Source organism: Neltuma alba, unplaced genomic scaffold (assembly GCF_004799145.2).
Source record: "Neltuma alba isolate B1F8T4 unplaced genomic scaffold, ASM479914v2 tig00012769_pilon, whole genome shotgun sequence".
In the NCBI taxonomy this organism is placed as follows: Eukaryota; Viridiplantae; Streptophyta; class Magnoliopsida; order Fabales; family Fabaceae; genus Neltuma; species Neltuma alba.
In genome coordinates this window covers 191,825-210,850 of record NW_021637179.1, presented here as the reverse complement: position 1 = coordinate 210,850, position 19,026 = coordinate 191,825, and the positions used below count along the sequence as shown (strand labels likewise).

The following is a 19,026-nucleotide window of genomic DNA, read 5'->3' as shown; positions in this document are numbered from 1 at the left end:
TATATCTTTATTTACACAAGCGAGAACTTACTGGTCCAAGATATTTAATGCATTGGCATTGAATTTTGTTCCTTCGACATCTCTCAAAATTTTGCTTCTTTGCCTTCTCCTACGTCCAACCTAAATGTAATAAAAGCAAGAAATTACCCATCCAGATCCTTATTAGTTCCTCATCTACCATGTTTCATGGTAATCACAATGAAGAGATTAAATTTCAGAAGGAGTGTCTACCAGTAGAAAAATGGTTCGCTGCTTTGGCTTCTAAGCCAGACATCATAATAGAGGCGTAGATTGTGACCATATCGATGACGTGGGTCAATCTGTGCAAAGCAAAAAGAAAGTAACGTTGTCAATACTTAATATGGATCAAACCTGTTGTTCAAAAGCCTCAAGATCATAAAGAGTACTCTTCTTAACTACTACCTCCTGATCTTAGGGTCTATTTGGTATGAGGGAAAATGAGAGGAGGGGAAGGGAGGGAAAATTTTCCTTCCCCTCCCCTCCCTTTCCCTCACACCAAACAGTAACTTAATATAAGAGCTAGTTGACTTAATTTAAGTAAATAGGTGTTATCTTTCCTAACATACCCTTTTTAATCAAATGTATTGACTAGAACTACTATTATCACTGGGACTACTTTGGAAAAAATAAATAAATATGAGAAACAAAGTGGATTGAGATCTTATAATTAGAACTAAAATAAAAGTCTAATAAGCTTTTATATTAAGAATCGGAAGTAGTAACATATTGGAATAATGGGTAAGAATAGAGAAGGCTTTAAGGTCTTACAACTTCAAGCCAATGTCGCAAGGCTAGTTTTCATGCCTTCTCATTCTTGGACAAACCTTTTCCTACCTGAGTAAAAATTCAGTTAGAAGCTAGGAAAAAAAATTAATAAAGAAATTATTAGTTAAACTCCACAGCAATCCAAATTCTTTGTAATTATAAAGTAATTGGTGTGTATCCAGAGAGGTAAAGAAGAAAAGTAAGCCTCATGCACATTCACACTTTCGTATTATTCTTTTTCTCAAATGAATGATTATATAAAGAGTCATATAAGTATGATAAAAGTAATTTATAGAAAATTGAATTCATTAGATTTAGAAGATTGAATACCTTAGCTGCCGTTGTCCCTGCCCTTGCCCACATAGTAGGCTTTGCCCTGAATCTTCATCCATCCCTGGGGAATCTTGCCACTGCAAAAAAGAAAATACACAAGGATGTAACACATGTTAGTTCAAGTAACAGGTTCAGTTGCTTGAATATTACTTGGACTGATGGGACCAACGTCCTCTACCACGGATTCTGAGTAGTGGCGAAGACTAATGATAAGCGAGCAGAAAACTAATGCTAAAGGTAGTCGGATCCACTTGATTTTGAAAAGTTGTGTGGCAAACAATGACAGGAAAAAACTGGAGAAGCCAGTTTCGAATCCGAGCTCAAACTTCCTTGACATGGACAGTGACATCAAGGCAAATGAACCATACGAGATAATGCTTAATGCATCTGATTTTGGCACAAGTTTGTCATTCACCACGGAGATCAAACAGATCACATCAAACATTAGAGCTGCCACAGGGCCTTGGAATTTCTCTGAAACTCGAATTCTCTTGCCCCACAAGATGAGGCACCCTATCATTAAACCGAGGAATAGATAAAGAAGGAGATCGCCAATACCAAACTTTCCGAATGAGATTTTGTAGGGGGAGCTGAGACCAAAGCAAACCAGGCCCGCTATGGCTAACACACTTCCCACAAATTTCTAAATCCTGGTCCGATGGCATACAAGATCTCTCATTCTGTTCATAATTTATTTAACCAAAAAACATGAGACCCTCATTATTTGATTTCGTAATTTTGATTTATAAATTTGATGAAATTTCATTTATAGAAATAAACCAATACTAAAACTGTGTTAAATAAGATGATAAGAAATTTCATAAAGTGAATGAAATTCTATAAATTTAAAATAATAATATTAAAATGGTTTTTAACTCAAGGATTGATGCCTATAATAAGTCAAAGGATTGAATTCAAACAAAATAAATTAAAAGTGTTTAAGCTCAGATAAGGCACCACAAGAGCTTAACAGAAACTCAAAAAATGGGGAAGAGATCAAAAGTGTTTAATTCCTCAGGAATTTCGAAAGCAGAGTATAGCAGAGATTATACTAAGATTTTTGTTACAGACCAAACAAAAAAATCATCAAAGCTATCTACTACTAACCTTAATCAAACGCTCCCCACCACGCCACACTGCCTGTTCCCAGAGAATCGTCTCGCGACAAGAGGAGCGTAACTCGGAATAAGGGCCTAGGAATTGACGCGGAGAGAAACCAAGTAGGGAATGGTAAAGGTATCGACTTGTTGACTCTGGTGGCAGAAGCCCAAAAGTACAACCTTGACTTGGTCTTTGGCTCTTTGCTTGGTCGATAAAATTTGCAAAATCACTATTATATTTATTATTCTGAGATAACATAAGTATACTTAATACTTGCATCTAGTTAAAAACAACTTAGGCCGCAACTAGTGTTACAATTGAGGTTCTTCACTGTTTTTGCTCACTCCAACCGGACATAGTTAACTGGTCAACCTTGTAGAAGTCTAAAACTCTTCAAGACCATGAAGGCTGTTGTAGAAGATTTCAGGACTGACAACTCCAACATGCAATGGATAGAGAATATACAAGGGAAAATTGAAAATAAATTATTCATTAGAAATTTAATTGACAAACAGTCTCTGGGAGGATAGATTACACAAAGAAAGATAAGTTACACATAAGAGAAATGGAGTTACACAAAGGAAAAATAATTTGCACGAAATAATTATTTAGATATAAAGGACTAGTTTACATATAGAAAAGATGACTTGCATACCAAAAAAAGTTGAGTTGCACAAAAAGAAGTTGAGTTGCATAAGAAATAATAATTGCACACAAAAGAAGATAGATTACACATAAGAAAAATTAAGTTGCATATGATAAAAGTTGAGTTATACAAAGTTCATAAGGACCATTTGTCAATTATTTTCTCAATGAGAGATTTATTCCCAATTTTTGAAATATACAGTTGGCATTAATTTATATCACAAGCACAAAATAGAAGCACAATCATATAGATTATTGATTACTTTATCACAAATATGAGGATGTTTATTGGCTTATTGCAATATGTATTTACACACATTCTAAAATCTAAACATTTAGAAACTCAATCGGGAACCCCCTAAATTCATAATACAAAAAGAATATCCAATCTACCACGTACTTACGTACTTCTCTTGTCCCTCTCTGCTATGAGTTAACTTCAAGCTTTCGAGTCTTCTTATTCTCCTCCTTCTCCTTCTTTAAGGCAATCCTCCCATCTGTTCCAGCTATAGCATGGCATACTTGTCTTTCCTCGTCACATTCGTCCACTCAAACCGAAGCGTCCCCACAAGAACCGTCAGAATGTAATTCGCAACTTCAAAACTGGACTTCCCTCCCTTACACGTGAGCTCAACTGGAAGCTGGTCCAGAAAAGTGATCTCAAATGTGGGAATATTGTTCATGAACACAAAGGGTCCAAAATCTGATGCCCACGAACTGTGATCCCATTAAACACAGTCTGCTTCGTGTTCATAGCCACAGGAACAATCCTCTCGGTTAATTCAGCAAAAAAAGCACTGAACCTTAACAGAAATGGTTCTCTGCAAGTGGTTCCTTCAAGAAAAATCACCACGTCACCTTCCTGAACCAGTTTTTTAATATTCTTTGCATCTTTCTCTCTTTCTCTTGACAAAGCAACGGTTTTTACTGGTGATGTTATTTTACTGAACTTGCTGATGCTTTAGGCGACACAGCTAACTTTTCTCTTCAGAGCAACTGTAATAACCACAGGATCCACGACCGTACCGTACGGTGGTTGCAGACAAAAAGGACACCGCTTTGGCCTGTCTTTGGGGGAGGGGGTGGGGTGCCCTTGGCAAGGATTCTGACTCCCAGAAGCTTGGAGTTTTACCAAACGAGTCTTTCTGGTAGTGGGATGTTAAGATATACCCTTTAGATGGAGAGTATGGTGCCAATAGTGAGCCATAGGAAGGTCACAAATGCCATAAGAGGGGTTGGCCTCTGAGCAAAACGACCGTCCTGGAAGATAATGGGACTTAAAAGCTTGTCTCTGGGTAGTGGGAGATGGGAAAAGGGTAATAAGTGAGTATTGTGCATGAATAGTATGGGAGATCCGTGAGTATAAGAGTAGGAGTGCAGGCTTGGCAAATCGAATCAGTTTGGTCTAGATGAGTCCGAATGGTGCGTGAGTGGCTGAGATTCCAGTCGTTGCAAGAAATCTGACCACCGTCCGCTATCCAAATGGATCTATCGACCTCGGCGGCTGTGAAAGTGGGAGACAAGCCTTCAGGGTCGAATTGCTGCAGTGATAGAGGCGTCGATCCCATCCAACAGTGGCAGCGCCATGGCCGACCTGAGTTGGGCGTCGATGCCGTAGTAAAGGGCTTCATCGGCAAGTTCTTGCTTGGAGAAACGACGAACGGCAGAGGGGACCTGATTGGTGTTAGAATATTTTTAAAATGAAAAAAAAGTGTTTTTTGAAAAGTCATGTACTTATATAAATTTATTAGATTAATAAATTTATATAAGGGGTTATGTCTTTATATAAATTAATAAATTTATTTGAAAGGTTGTGTCTTCATATAAATTAATATATTTATATGAAGGGTTATATAGGAAGTTAAAATATTAAATGAACCTACATACTAAATACATTGTATTTAACAAAAAGTCATGTAGGAAGTTAAAACATTAAATGAACCTACATACTAAATTCATTATATTTATTCAAATTATGTTGGTTCATGAACCAACATATGGTTGTGACTTTTTATTTAATAAGTTTTTATTCTAAAAGGTATCTCTTCAAGGTATCATTCCATACTCTATATAAACCCTTCACCATTACTTTATTTGGAGACAATACAACACAAACACTAAGATCAAACTCATTGCCTTTATCTTTGAGTGCACGCAGAAATAGAGTCAAATTATCACTTTGTGAAAGCCATTGTTGTCTTTGCTTGAATTTGGAAGTGCAATCCATATTCAAAGATGTTCATTGTATCCTGAAGGAAATTCGCCAGGTATCCCAACTTGCACTCTATAAGATAGGAATAGGTGGGGGTGAATTAAGCCTAAAAGAAAGTACTGCCCACGCCTTAAAGACATCGTGTACCACTTTCTTCTTCATGTCTTCTTCTTGTACTCTTCAGATAACCTTTCCTGCCAACAATTGGTGCGAAGGGGAGAGAGGAGGAGAGAGAAGATCTTGGGGTCGCGGTCAATGAAAACAGGGTGGTCATCGCCGGTGTCACGGAGGGAGAGAGCGGTGAGTAGGGAACCGGGACCACGGGAATGAAGGGTGGCAAGCGTCACCTCGAAGAGCTTCCTGCTGACATCGAGCTTGCTAGGGTCGTCCGGAGAGGGCACATAATCAGAGTCAGAAGTTGCCACTTCCATTGAGAGAGCACCCCGAAGATAGTCCAACGCTGTTGATCAGGAGGGGGGCCCAGCTGCGCCCTTGCCGCCACTTCATTTTAGTCTCTTTCCAAATGTTTTTTTGCGGTTATTTTTACTGTTAAGATTTTACATAAAATTAAAAGGAAAAAAGACAGAAAAATGCTAACTTAACTTCAGAATGACTAGAACGTCTGCTGAATTTGCAAAATGTCATTTTGGTCATATGAGACCAAATTGGCATTATCATGTCAAATGAAAAAAACCAAATTGCCCTTCTTTTTAAATATTGTTTTTAAAGTATCACAACTCCACTGGCTGGCTAGTCACCGGAGCTCCAGCAACAGCAATACCGGAGCTCCGGCGACCGGCCGACAATTGGTCACCGGAGCTCTGTCAGTCAAAAAATTTTTTTTGGAAATTTTTAAAACTTCAGTATAATAGTTAACAACTTTTGTGATGCTATTAACAACTTTAGTATAACAGTTAATAACAGGTTTTCTGGAAAATTCAACAAGCTCCGGCGGCCGGAAATAAATTTTTGAAACTTTTTCAGTATAACAGTTAACAACTTTTGTAATGCTATTAACAACTTCAGTATAGCAATTAACAACAGGTTTTTAGGAAAATTTAATAATTGGATGCCGGAGCTCTTGATGTCAGAAACAATTTTCCTGAAAATTTTTACAACTTCAGTATAACGGTTAACAACTTTTGTAACGCTATTAACAACTTCAGTATAGCAGTTAACAACAGGTTTTCTAGAAAATTCAACAAGCTTTGGTGGGCGGAAATAATTTTTTTGAAAATTTTTACAACTTCAGTATAACGGTTAACAACTTTTGTAACGTTATTAACAACTTCAGTATAGCGGTTAATAATAAATTTTTTTAGGAAATTTAAAAAATAACATTTTTACAACTTCAGTAATACCGTTAACAAACTCAAAAACTTGTTGTTAACTGTTATATCAAAGTTGTTAATAGAGATATAAAAGTTGTTAACTATTATACTGAAATTGTAAAAATTGTAAAAAAAAAAAGTAGTTGTTAAAGTTATAAAAATGCCTTTTTTTTTTTGAATTTTTAAGAAAACCTGTTGTTAAACGCTATACTAAAGTTGTTGATAGAGTTACAGAACTTGTTAACAACATTATTGAAGTTGTAAAACTACTACTTTTTGAATTTTTTGAAAAACTTATTGTTAACTGCTATACTGAAATTGTTAATAACATTACAAAAATTGTTAACCGCTATACTGAAGTTATAAAAATTTTCAAAAAAAAATTGTTTCCAACCGCCGGAGCTCTGGCAACCAGTTGTTGAATTTTTCGAAAAACCGGTTGTTAACCGCTGTATTGAAGTTGTTATAGCGTTACAAAAGTTGTTAACTGTTATATTGAAGTTGTAAAAATTTTCAAAAAAATTATTTCCGACCACCGGAGCTTGTTGAATTTCCCAAAAAACCTATTGTTAACTGCTATACTGAAGTTGTTAATAGGGTTACAAAAGTTGTTAACTGTTATACTGAAGTTGTAAAAATTTTCAAGAAAATTGTTTTTGGCTGTCGGAGCTCCAGCGTCTAATTATTGAATTTTCCCAAAAAACCTATTGTTAATCGCTATATTGAAGTTGTTAATAGCATTACAAAAGTTATTAACTGTTATACTGAAGTTGTAAAAATTTTTAAAAAATTTATTTCAAGCCGCCAGAGCTTGTTGAATTTTTCAGAAAACCTGTTGTTAACTATTATACTGAAGTTTTTAATAGCGTCACAAAAGTTGTTAACCGTTATACTGAAGTTCTAAAAATTTTCAAAAAAAAAATTTCTGACCGACGGAGCTTCGGTGACTAATTGTTGGCCGGTCGTCGGAGCTTCGGTGATTGCCGTTGCCAGAGCTCCGATAACCAGCTAACCAGTGGAGCTGTGATAGTTTAAAAACAATATTTAAAAGGAAGGACAATTTGGTCTTTTTATTTGACATGATAATGCCAATTTGGTCTCATGTGACCAAAATGGCATTTTGCAAATTTAGCAGACGTTCTGGTCATTCTGAAGTTAAGTTAGCATTTTTCTGTCTTTTTCTCAAATTAAAATGAGTGACATTCTAATATTTTATTTATAAAAAATAGTTTAATTTTTTATGATTTTGCAATAAGGTATCAAAATGTCATTCATTTTATATAAAATCTAATATCATCTTCGATTCTAATTATAAAATATCATTTGTAGTCTATAAATAAGATTTTATAATTAAAACTAGAGGTATTAGTAAAAATAACCACACAAAAATTTAGGAAGAGCCTCAAAATTAAAGGGCAGCAGGGGGTAGCACCCAAAGGGCAACTGACACCCCCTAGCTGCTGACGAGCTGGGAAAATAGAAATCTGGGAAATAATAATGGGAAAATTTCATTTTAGGATCATTGTAGCTAATTAATATAGACAACCTTCAAAACATTTCAAAATTGAGTAAAATACTATAACCTCCTTTGTATTTTATCTTAATTACACAGACCTCCCTTCTATTTTGAAAACATATACTTAAATCCAAACTGTTAACTCCACTAAGAATATTTTGAAAAAGATTTTTTTTAATTCAAACTTATATTGAAATACTTTCTATTTGCTAAATTACCCTTCATAATACTAAATACCAAAATCTTGGTTAAAAATATATCCAAGAATTTAAGATTTTCTCCTTTACCTCAATTTTATTTTTTTATTTTTGAAAATTGTTGTTTGTTTAATATTTTTATCGTATTGGGCCAAAAAATTAAGTAATTTAGTTAATACAAACATAAATTTAAATGATTTATATAAGTTTCCAAACTCGCATAATTTATATTATGTGATCAGAAAATAAGCATTCAAAATATTTTCTAGCCATTTAAAAAATCTTAAGTTTCAATATTTCATGAGGAACTAAAATTATCTAATTCTATAATATAATTGAAATTAAAATTTTATAACATATTAAAAATTTTGAAAATACATGTATTATAATTATTTTTTGTTGTATCAAAACTTTTTTTTATAGATATAAATGTTTAAATAACATCTACGTTAAAGAGGAATATTTTGGTGAAACTAGGAATTTAAAAGTTAAACTTAACAGTCAACTAACGGTTGGATGATGGAAATTAAATCTTAAAAATATAAGAGAGGTTTGTGTAACATATATTTTAATTTGAAGGGAAGTTTATATACGTTTTCAAAATAGAAGAGAAGTTTCTGTAATTTAAGTGAAATAGAGGGATAGTCAATGTATTTTACTCTTCAAAATTTCAATCAACCCTTTTAGACCAAAATGAAATTAAAATTTAAGTGTAAAAATACAATAATACTTCTTTTTTTAAATTTTCAAAAAATCAATATTAATTGTCGTCAGAGTTTCAACCACCCGAGGTCAGAGGTCTAGCCACCCAGCTACAATGACAACCATCAGAGCGCTAGTGGCCAAAGGATTTTTTTTTTAATAAGGTCGTTTGAACCCATGACCTATTAGCACACTAAAAGTAGTATGACCACCAAACCAACCAAATCACTTAATCATATAATGCAAAGAAAAATATATATAACAAAACAAATACAAATGTCCAAGTATAAACAAATAAAATTTGATAATTTACAAGTGAAATTTAGCAACTGACAACAAAAATTTGGAGATTTATAAGAAACATAAGGAAATTTACAACCCCAAATGTAAATATTTAGGTGTAAATGAATAAATAAAATTTGAAGATTTATAATAAAAATTTAGTATTTACAACTCAAATTTAGGAATTTATAAAAAACATAAGAGAATTCACAACCCAAATGTAAATGTTTAAATAGAAATGAATAAATAAAATTTAGCGATTTACAACCCATATTTGACGATTTATTAAAAAATATATATATTATAAAATTTATAAGAGAATTCACAATCTCATCTATAAGTGTTTATGTTTTTGAATTAAAATGAAATTTTCCAAATAAAAATCTCTGAATTAACTTCTCAGAATTGCAACGAAACTATGTGTTCCGCTCGTTTGTTCACCAATTATCATGCTTTCGCAGATTGACGGTGGGCGACGTTGGGCTTTCTCTGAAACATTCCAAACGATGTAACAGAGTAGGAATTTTTGGCTTCATCTCCTACAACGTTTTCCCTCATATCTGCCGTCTATTTTCAATCTCAGCTGCAAGACAATATCATATAGAAGAATTTGTGGTAGTAAATACTTCATCCAGTTCAAAATAGGAGTATGAGATAAATTTTGTTAGAGGAGCTTAGTTTTTTTTATAACATAATATTTATTTTTGTTTAAGCATTTAATAAATTTTTTCTAATTTTACTACTAACATACACTGTCTTTTCTCTTTGATTCATTTATTATATTTTTTACTTATTTTTTTTATTAATAAGGGTATATTCATGGAAAAAATATATGTCTTATATATTTATTATTTTAGACTGATTTTAACTAATTTTTTTAATAAATGTAAATGATAAAGTTTATCTTATACTTTAAATGAGAAGGAGTATAATGAAGTTATACACAGAAAGCATCCTGCTTCTGTTAATTAACCAAATAAATATTGCCGGGTATCAATACGATTAGCACCATCTGTTTTAAACCCTTTCTTTCTTTAGAATTTTAGAGTGTTCTCGTTATATAGTCCTGCAAATGAATTTATGATGTTGTCCATGGAAGGGTAAATACTGATTTATTTGGTTCATCGGCATTTGTAATTGTAAATTTGCAAGCAGCTATATGAAGAAGCTTCTCGTAACTCGAAAGCAAAGGAACGTTGATCAGCCCACACTGCTTGCGAAATTTCAAAGTTGGAGTGAGTTTCTGGTTCTTTGTTTGAAGATGAAGACGAGGGTCTGAGCTATGGGCAGAGTGCGTCCAGTGGGAAGCATTCATGTTGAAGATTCACTATTTTATTCCGGTGAAGATTTAATTCAGAGGATTCACGCCACTATTTCACTTTGAATGTGAATCTTACTTATCTCACATAAAAAGAGTGTTTGGATCACCCAAAAAATATTTTTTAAAAAATACTTTTACATAAGTTGAGACAAAATTATTTTCACTTACTTACTTAGTACCCAGTAAAATTATTTTTAAAACTATGATTTAGTTTTCACCCAAATACTCCAAAAATTCTGTACAGTGTATAAGTTGTTTTCGTCAAAAGCTTAGTTATGATATCGAAAATAATCAAGAATGAATGAACTCTTTGCTTGGGTTTGTACCATTGGATGCTCATGTTTGGGTACAAAGAATGAACTATCTTTACTTAAGTTTTGTTTAGTATTTGTATTTAAATGAAGTAAAAATACAAAATGATTATATCGTATTTTATTCATACATTTTAAAGATATTGAAACTTGAAGCATAAATTGTTCTAATTAAATCAAAAAAATATCAGAATCTTACATAGGTTAAAAAATCACATTGAATGGGAAAAAAAAGAGGATTAAAACCTAATGATCATTACAAAAGTTGAATGGGAGAATTTTTTTGTTCTAAAATAACTTGATGAGAAATAATTATTTAAGATTATTTGCCCTTCGCCGCACCATTTTTGGAGAAGATCTTATCTTAAAATTGTGACATATAAACAAAATTATTGCAAGAACTCAGTAGATTATAAGCCGTTGATATTTGGGCTGCACGCGTTAGTCAGAAAATCATTTACCAAAACTTAATCATCAAATAATTATTGGAAAATCTAAAAATGGGTATTGCCATTCTATGGCTCGGAGTAGTTATTTTTTCCCCCCTGGCAGCAACAAATATTATGAATATTATTAACATTAATAATAATAGGAGTAACATGTAAACAATGCATGTGTAGCTGGAAAGTAGCCGGGAGAGAGAAGCACATGAGGTGAATCACACGACTCAATGTTTGCATGCGACTCAGATAAAAGCATGGTGTTTGGATTACATGCAAGCTCTTAAGAAGTGTCAAGTGTCAACATCAAAGTGGGTCCGAGGATCTGTTAGAATACTTCATTGTAGCAACAAAAGGCGGCAAGAACCCGACATTATTTAAAAAAAAAAAAGGGAAATTAAAAGAGCGGGGGGCCACCTGGCGCCGCAACTGCCTAAGCGTATGTTCAACGCGGCTTGATATGTTTGGAATTGCAGGTGGCATCCACCTCCTCCCTCTCCGCCTGCACAACAAACAATACCATACTTATTCCAGTCACTTTATTTTTCTTTTACTCAATTGCTCCTACTAATAACAAGAAGTCATAAATATAATGTATAAATTCTTGTAAAACATATCCTCAGTTTGATGAAATCACAGTAGAGAACAAAAGAGATAGCTCTAAAAAACTCTTCTTTTTATATTATTAATAAATAATAATATCATCAAATTCACTTCCCCTATTTTTCTTGTTTCAATCCCAAACAATCTTGTGGTAGCAAATAGCTATAGGGTCTGTCTTGAGTACTGCATCTGTCTGATTAAGTAACAGCTAGGTTGTAGTGTTAAGGTTTCCTTCAGCTTTGTTTGATGATCCGTACAAATTCTATTACGATCAATTATAATTGCCATGACACTAATATTGAGCACAAACGGTGTATGATATGGGGGTTCAAGAGGAGTACCTTAGTTCAGGCGTGCCCTCGATTTGGATTATGACGTGGCTGTTTCCTGATGGAACATGATCTTGGTCCCCGGATACCTGCGAAAAACGGAAACCATTAAAACACGACTGAATCATGTATGTAATAACACAAATAAACACCAACATTGGATCTGATCACCTACAGCTGTCAAAGACGAAGGATCTTCCTCTGCTTCGTTATTATGCTCATCGCCCCTATCTGATGTGCTTTCCCTTGAAATTTCTTCCATCCCCGAGGAACGTAACGATGGGTCTGTATGAAAGTAACAAAACAGGTTCAGTCATTTAATAAGAGATAGATGCCATGCAACACAATGCCACTGAAGATTCAAACAGAGCAGAATCCGGGGAGGGTTACAGAAGCAGAGGGAAAGAAAGGGAATGCAAAAGAGAGATGGGGTGAAAGAGGAGAGAAAACGAAGGAGGGCAAGGAGATGAGTTCAATCGTAACAAAGGACATTAATCCATCATCCCACAAATGGCCGCCATTCACATAATGGTGCCATGTATCGGGCACATGGGCCATTGGCAAGCAAGTGGCTTCTATAAATATCCACCATGCAACTTATGCAGCAGACATTTGATGAATATAATGAAATATGATTTGATGCCTTGGTGGAATAACTACTTCCTCTTCCTTTCTTGTTCCTTCTTTCTTCCCCCTCCCTTTCTGTTCTTCGCATCTCTCTGCCTCCTCTCTCTTTCTACATATCTTTCCTATAATCCTCTCGCCTAAATTGACGAGCAAGGGGCCTCTAATACCTTTGAAATGTCTCAACCTCCCAAATGTCTTTTGTTCTTCTTTCTTTTTTATCATTAGATTTTAAATAAAATGAGTGACATTTTGATAGTTTAGATTTTTTTTTACAATTTTTTAAAGAAAAATACTCTAAAATTGTGCATTATTTATTTAATTTTTAAAAAAACATAAAAAATTCAAAACTGCACTATTTTTTTTTGTCCATAAAACATCAAAATTCTATTCATTTATGTAGAATCTAATGACGAAAAGATAGGAGAAAAAAACATTTGGGAAGCTGGGGCATTTCAAGGAACATTAGAGAGTGGTGCATTAGAACCCCTTGGCTCTCACTGACGGTGTGAGCCGCATGGGAGACTAGAGAAGTACTCATATCAATAAAATGAATATTTATATTGGATTTGGTCACTTACATGTGGAAGAAGCCGGCTTTCCTCATCTTCGTTATCTTGCTGATGGTCCTAAATAAGAGAACGATGCATCAGTATGAAAGCGATAATAAGTGGAGTCATTTAATAGGAGACTAGAGCATTATATCCAAATACTAAACATCTATATTCCGTTTTGGTGATCACTTACATCTTGAGGAGGCTCCTCTTGGTCATAACTTTGCTGACTGTTCGTAGATGACAGGCTTTGCTCTGAAACTTGGGAATCTTGGCTCTGCAAACAAAATCCACAAGCATAAAATAAATGCGAGTACCAGGCTCAATTGCTTAAATAGTTTGCTGCAAAACTGAATTAAATCTTACTTTATCTTATATAAAAAGGGTGTTTGGATCATCCTAAAAATATTTTTAAAAAGTTCTTTTAGGCAAGTCGAAAGAAAACTTTTTCCACGTATTTAGCAAAATCACTTTTAAAACTATAATTTAGTTTTCACCTAAATACCCCTCAAAAATTCTGTGCATTATATAAGTTGTCTTCATCAAAAGCTTAGTTATGATATCCAAAATAATCGTGAATGAATGAACTCAAAAATTCTGTGCATTATATAAGTTGTCTTCATCAAAAGCTTAGTTATGATATCCAAAATAATCATGGATGAATGAACTCTTTGCTTGGGTTTGTATCATTGGATGTTCATGTTTCGATACAAAGAATGAACTATATTTACTTTTGTTTAATATTTGTATTTAAATGAAATTGTTCTAATCAAATTAAAAAAATGTCAGAATCTTACATAAGTTAAAAAATCACATTGAATTGGAAAAAAAATGATTAAAATCTAATCATCTTTACAAAAGTTGAATGGGAGAATTTTTTGTTCTAAAATAACTTGATGAGAAATAATCATTTAAGATTAGGTAGCGCCATTTTTGGAGAAGATCTTGTCTTAAAATTGTGACATATAAACAAAATTATTACAAGAACTCAGAATATTATAAGCCATTAATATTTGTGCTGCATGCCTTAGTCAGAAAATCATTTACCAAAACTTAATCGTCAAATAATTATTGGAAAATACCGTTGTCAGTGCATAAAAATGGGTATTGCCATTCTATGGCTTGGAATATTTATTTATTTTTTCCTGGCAGCAACAGTTATTGTGAGTATTATCAACATTAATAATAATAGGTGTAATATGCAAACAATGCATGTGCAGTTGGAAAGCAGCTGGGAGAGAAAAGCGCGTGAGGTGAATCACACGACTCAACGTTTCCATGTGACCCAGATAAAAGCATAGTGTTCGGGTTACATGCCAGCTCTTAAAAAGAGTCAAGTGTCAACATCAAAGTGGGTCCCCGGATGGTCCTTTAGTGGGAGACAACTCCAAAAGTTAAACAAAAAGTATTCACTTCACATTTGCCAAGAAATAGCATTATTTAAAAAAAAAAAAAAGGAAATTAAAAGAGTGGGGAGCCACCAGGCGCTGCAATTGCCCAAGCGTGTCCCCAACGCGGCTTGTTATGTTGGGAATTCCAGGTGGCATCCACCTCCTTCTCCGCCTGCACAACAAACAATACAATGCTTATTCCGGTTACCTAATTTTTCTTTTACTCAAACTACTCCTACTGATAACAAGTCAGAAATATAATGTATAAATTCTTGTAAAACATATCCTCAGTTTAATGAAATCACAGTAGAGAACAGACGAGATAGCTCTAAAAAACTCTTCTTCTTTTCTTCTTTTATACTCCTCTGCTTCTAAATATAAGACCCTTGTATACATTAGTATAAGGACTTTATATTTAGAACCAGAAGAGTATTATTAATAATTAATAACATCATCAAATTCACTCCCCGTATTACTTTCTTTCGATCCAAAACAATCTTGTGGTAGGAAATAGATCAAATTCACTCCCCGTATTACTTTCTTTCAATCCAACAGTCTTGTGGTAGGAAATAGCTATAGGATCTGTCTTGAGTACTGCATCTATCTGAATCAGAGTTTCTGTTGAGTAACAGCTAGCTTGTGGTGATAGGGTTTCCTTTGGCTTTGTTTGATGATCCATTCAAATTCTATTATGATCAATTATAATTGCCACGACACTAATATTGAGCATAACAGTGTATGATATGGGGGTTTAAGAGGAGTACCTTAATGCTGGCCCGAGGTGCGTCCCCCTGATTTGGATTATGACGTGGTTGTTTCCTGATGGAACATGATATTGGTCCCGCGATCCCTGCGAAAAACGGAAACAATTAACACGGTACTGAAACATGTATGTGATAACCCAAATAAACCCCACTATTGGATTTGATAACCTACAGCTGCCAAAAACGAAGGATGTTCCTCTGCTTGTTCGTCATTTTGCTCAGTGCCCCTATCTGATGTGCTTTCCTGATCTGAAACTTCTCCCATCCCTGAGGAATGATGCGTCTGCATGGAAGTAACAAAACATGTTCAGTCATTTAATAGGAGACAGATGTCATGTAACACACTGCCACTGATTCAAACAGAGGAGAATCCAGGGGAGGGTTACAGAAGCAGAGGAAAACTGGAAAAGAGAGGGAATGCAGAAGAGAAACGGTGGGGGAGAGGAGAGAAAACGAAGTATATTAATCGTCCCAAAAATGGCTGTATGCTATTCACATAAAGCTCTCTAGAATTCCTTTACACAGGCCATTGCAAGGGTAGAACCCTCAGCCTCATGAGTCGTAATGGTTCCATCAAGGCACATGGGCCATTGGCAAGCAAGTGGCTTCTATAAATATACGTCCACCATGCAACTTATGCAGGAGGCTTTTGGTGAATGAAATATTATTTGATGCCTTGTTGAAATAACTACTTCCTCTTCCTTTCTTGTTACTTCGCGTCTCCCTCCCTCCTCTCTCTTTCTATATCTCTTTCCTATAATCCTCTTGCCAAAAAATCATAAAAAATTTAAAACTGCACTACTTTTTGCCCATAAGATATCAAAATGTCACTCATTTTACATAGAATTTAATGATAAGAGGAGAGGAGAGAAAATCATTTTGGAAGTTAGCATTTGGGAAGTTGGGGCGTGTTAAGGGGCATTAGAGAGAGAGGCGTTAGAACCCCTTGGCTCTCACTGACGGTGTGAGCCGCATGGGAGACTAGAGCAGTACTCATATCAATAAAATGAATATTTATATTGGATTTGGTCACTTACATGTGGAAGAAGTGGGCTTTCCTCATCTCCGTTATCTTGCTGATGGTCCTAAATAAGAGAAAGATGCATCAGTATGAAAGCGATAATAAGTGGAGTCATTTAATAGGAGACTAGAGCATTATATCCAAATACTAAACATCTATATTCCGTTTTGGCGATCACTTACATCTTGAGGAGGCTCATCTTGGTCATAACCTTGCTGACTGTTCGCAGATGACAGGCTTTGCTCTGAAACTTGGGAATCTTGGCTCTGCAAAAGACAAAATCCACAAGCATAAAATAAATGCAATTAACAGCCTCAATCGCTTGAATATTTTGCTGCAAAACTCAATTAAGACCTCCACATTGGTGTTTTCATCGTCAACAACAATTCACCGTGATAAGAGCATATGCACTGATGGAACTCACCTGAACTCCGGATTCTGAGTTGTTGTGGCGGAGGATGGGGATGACCCAGACCCAGAGGAGAACTAATAATGCTATCGGTAATAAGAAGATCCACCTGATTTTGAGAAGTTCTTCAACGAAAAATGTCAGGAAAAAAGTCGAGAACCCTGTCTCGAATCCAAGCTCAGACCTCCTTGACACGGACAACGACATCAAGGCGAATAAACCATACGAGATGATGCTCAATGCATCTGATTTTCCAGCTAAAGATTTGTCGAGTAGAACAGAGATCACACAGATCACAACAGAAGTTGTAGCTAACACACGATCTCGGTAATTCTCTGGAACCCGGATGCTCTTGACAAGGAAGACAAGGCACCACATAACTAAACCGACGAACAGATAAGCAAGGAGACCGCCACAACCCCACTTTCCAAATGACATTTTGTAGGTCGAACTGAAAAGAAAGGAAACCAGGCCACCTCCGGCTGAAACATGTCCCACAGATGCCCAAGCCCAGGGCTGCAGATCGCTCATTCTGTTCTTTCCCCGATGTCAGAAACAGCCTAAAGTTATTAAAAAAAAAAAAAAGACAGACTTTGCTCAGCTAAACCATGACACAGAGTAAAAAATGGCAAAAAGATCAAATGCGTCTAATTCCTGACACACAAGGATTCAATTTCCAGCAGTAGAGGATGTCAGAGATCGTAGTACTAAGATTTCTGTTACAGGCCAAGGCAGCAAAAAGAAGAAGAAGAAGAAGAAGGAAGTAATCATCAGAGAGACACACTAACCTCAATCAAGTGGCGCCTCCTACACTGCCCAGCTAAATCGCCTCCCACACTAATGACTAACCACCAGAATTAGGGCTGTGGATTCACACGGTTTTTTCCTTAGCTTCAATCAATAATGCGTCCAAGTTACCACTTCCGCACATGAGAGACACTGCGATAGGGAAGTGGGAAAGGAATCACTCTGTGACTCTGGCAGCAAAAGGCGCCGAAAGCAAAACAGCGAGCCGTGCAATACAATATAATATTACATGCAAGTAAATAAAATTATAACATTAATTTAGGTATGTTAGAGATTAGGATCAGTACATATTTTTAACAAGGTAATGGTGACTTCTCTAAGTAATTAATATACAGAACATTGGACATGTAAAAGTAATACTTGCTTCCCAAGCCACTTTGATTGGGTTAGAGATGTTCATAATGAAGCAGTTTTGCGAATTAATTATTTTTCTAAAAAAAATGATAAAACACTACAAAAAAAATGCTTTTAGCAACAGAATTAGCGACGGAATTTATTCCGTCACTAATTCCTTTGTTGCTAATTGATTAGCGACAGAAATTTTTGTCGTTAATTACTGACAGAAATTTCCCGTCGCTAATCCGTCACTAATTCTTAACAGAAATTTTCGTCACAAATTAGTGACGGAATTTTTCCTTTGCTAACCCGATTTTTCAAAAAATAAAATAAAATGCCATGTGGCACCTCTATCAATTGTCATATCATCACTAGGAACTAGCTCCATGTGTGCTAGCGCCTGACCTTTGTCTACCACGTGCGCTGCCGCTCAAACCCAGGACCTTCTCTGTGCGTGCATGCGGCTTTACCAATTGAGCTGCAATGAACTTGTTGACTTATTATATAAAATTAAATATATATAATATTATTTTACACAAACAATTATATATACATATATATTATTAAAAACTAAAAATATACTATATAATAATTTTAATCATAACTATTTTAATGGAAAAATAATTTTTAAATATTTGTTTTATAAGGTTTTATTTTAAAAAAATATTTTTAATAAAATTTTAATTTCTAACGACACTAATTTTGAATTTTAAATCATAAATAATTTTTTTATAAATATTTTTTAAATTTATTTTTTAATTAACATTGATAAGATATACAATTTAATGATATATGTATTATATTACATTATATATATTATCTATGTGTGTTTTATATATTTGAATAAAATCATTTACAATTAGTCAAAAAATCTTGTTATTCAAAAAATAACTACTATAATAAAATATAATAAATTATTCTATATAAAAAAATTAAATAATTTGAATAGATTATGATAAACAGTATTCTCCTACTTGTATATATATCCTATGTAATTTATTTTCTTAAAAT

At 34.4% G+C, this 19,026-nt stretch overlaps 1 protein-coding gene, 1 long non-coding RNA gene and 1 pseudogene across 2 annotated transcripts; all 3 read right to left on the bottom strand.

The window, feature by feature from the left end:
• Positions 1-214: 214 nt before the first annotated feature.
• Positions 215-1,639, bottom strand: LOC114730854 (uncharacterized). Its single transcript, XM_028917960.1, has 3 exons — positions 1,298-1,639; positions 1,117-1,196; positions 215-320 (listed from the first exon to the last, which is right to left on the bottom strand). The coding sequence occupies exons 1-3, from the start codon at positions 1,637-1,639 to the stop codon at positions 215-217; spliced, it is 528 nt and encodes a 175-aa protein (XP_028773793.1).
• A 1,652-nt stretch (positions 1,640-3,291) lies between these two features.
• Positions 3,292-4,203, bottom strand: LOC114730853 (glycerol-3-phosphate 2-O-acyltransferase 6-like; annotated as a pseudogene).
• Positions 4,204-11,557: 7,354 nt separating this feature from the next.
• LOC114730839 (uncharacterized) lies at positions 11,558-12,325 on the bottom strand. Its single transcript, XR_003738860.1, has 3 exons — positions 12,285-12,325; positions 12,122-12,198; positions 11,558-11,679 (listed from the first exon to the last, which is right to left on the bottom strand). It is a non-coding gene; the product is annotated as an uncharacterized LOC114730839 (long non-coding RNA).
• Positions 12,326-19,026: the final 6,701 nt, after the last annotated feature.